At 40.5% G+C, this 1445-nt stretch overlaps 1 protein-coding gene across 1 annotated transcript in view; it reads left to right on the forward strand.

Moving 5' to 3' along the window:
- The window catches only part of LOC116693535 (hydrocephalus-inducing protein), a 109106-nt gene that overhangs the window by 49108 nt on the left and 58553 nt on the right, over positions 1 to 1445 (forward strand). Inside the window, exons 36-37 of the mRNA XM_032522524.1 lie at positions 431 to 614; positions 742 to 883. Coding sequence (XP_032378415.1) covers positions 431 to 614; positions 742 to 883 — 326 coding nt within the window. The remainder of the gene's footprint in view (positions 1 to 430; positions 615 to 741; positions 884 to 1445) is intronic.

Below are 1445 nucleotides of genomic sequence, written 5' to 3' on the forward strand. Positions count from 1 at the left end.
TCTACAATGTAAATAGTCATGAAAAAGAAATAGCATTGAATGAGAAGGTGGATCCAACCTTATGGCCTGTACCTGTACATGCCAGCTGGGTTAAAAAAATAGTTTTTTGTATACCAGCCAAATATCTGGTGAATGGTCAAATTTTACGAGTCACTCAAAATATTACCATTGTTTTTTTGGCTGGTGAGCAAAGCAAATCTACCAGCCACTTGCATATTTAACGAGCATTTGGCTGTTAGATGATTCTGATCCCTGGCTCCATGCTATAAGTACTTATAAACTGGTAAATATCAACTATGTATTATGTTTGATAATGGTTTTAATACTTAAAAGAGGCAGAGTTTCTTAGCTTTAACTTCTGTGTCTTCTCATGTTTGTTTTCTTTGTCTCATCATTGTCATTGTTGTCGGTGCTGCCGTCGTGCTAACAGCGGAGCGATTGTCACCGCGGCATCGTGATTGATGGCCTTGAGTCTGTGTACACTAAGTCAGAAGCTAGCACACTGCAAGTGGTTCTCAAGGCCCTTAATAACCGCAAACACATCTATGTAGTCAACTTGTCTGACTCCTACGCTGCCCTGAAGGCACGGGAGAGAACACAGAGAGAAACTGAGGGTAAACACACACATACAGACATTCTTATACAGAGGACAGAACTCATCAAATTGATTGTGTAATTATTTCTATTCAACAAGGTTTATGGCATTGTACAGTATGTGAAAATGGTCTGTGTGTCCTTCAGAGGCTCTGCAGAAAGAGAGAGCTGACAGAGAGGAGCAGTGGCTCCAGGAGCTGGATGATGATGAGTATGACGCTCTCCCAGAGGAGGCAATAGAGCATATCGTCCATAGAGACAGAGAGAAGCGCAGGCAGCAGAAACTCAGGTACTGTCTGGAAGATGGCCGAACACTTTGGACCCCATGCAAGATCAATTTTTAGTATTCTTAAGCTAATACTCTGTTACTGTTTTCTGAGGATTGCTAGTATGAGTGTTCCAAGAGGGATTCATGGCTGTTACCAACTGTGCAATTCGTTTGTACCTAGTAGAAAATTCAAAACACAATTCTCTTTTTCACTGTCCACTGTTAATATGAGTAGTTCTTGCACGAGGCCCTCTTTCTAGTTCAAGCGAAGAGACAGCTAAATTGTTATGGATGCATAATCTATATAGGAATCTATATGTGAGGACATGATCGAATAAATATCAGATTGGACTGAATGTTTACATATCTGGATCAAATTGTCATTTAACCCTCCAGTCTTAGATTTTGTGGACATCCCTTTTTTGAAGTCCTGTGTGGAGCCTTGTTTTGGACTTTTGTTCACAATTGAACTGTTCAGGCCCTAACAATAATATATGTAGCTTCCACCAGATAGTTACCCTGGAAATCCAGAGTTCCACAATTTGAATTTTCTCAGCGAGTTACTCTGGCATTGAGTAATGCT

Source organism: Etheostoma spectabile, chromosome 8 (genome assembly GCF_008692095.1).
Source record: "Etheostoma spectabile isolate EspeVRDwgs_2016 chromosome 8, UIUC_Espe_1.0, whole genome shotgun sequence".
In the NCBI taxonomy this organism is placed as follows: Eukaryota; Metazoa; Chordata; class Actinopteri; order Perciformes; family Percidae; genus Etheostoma; species Etheostoma spectabile.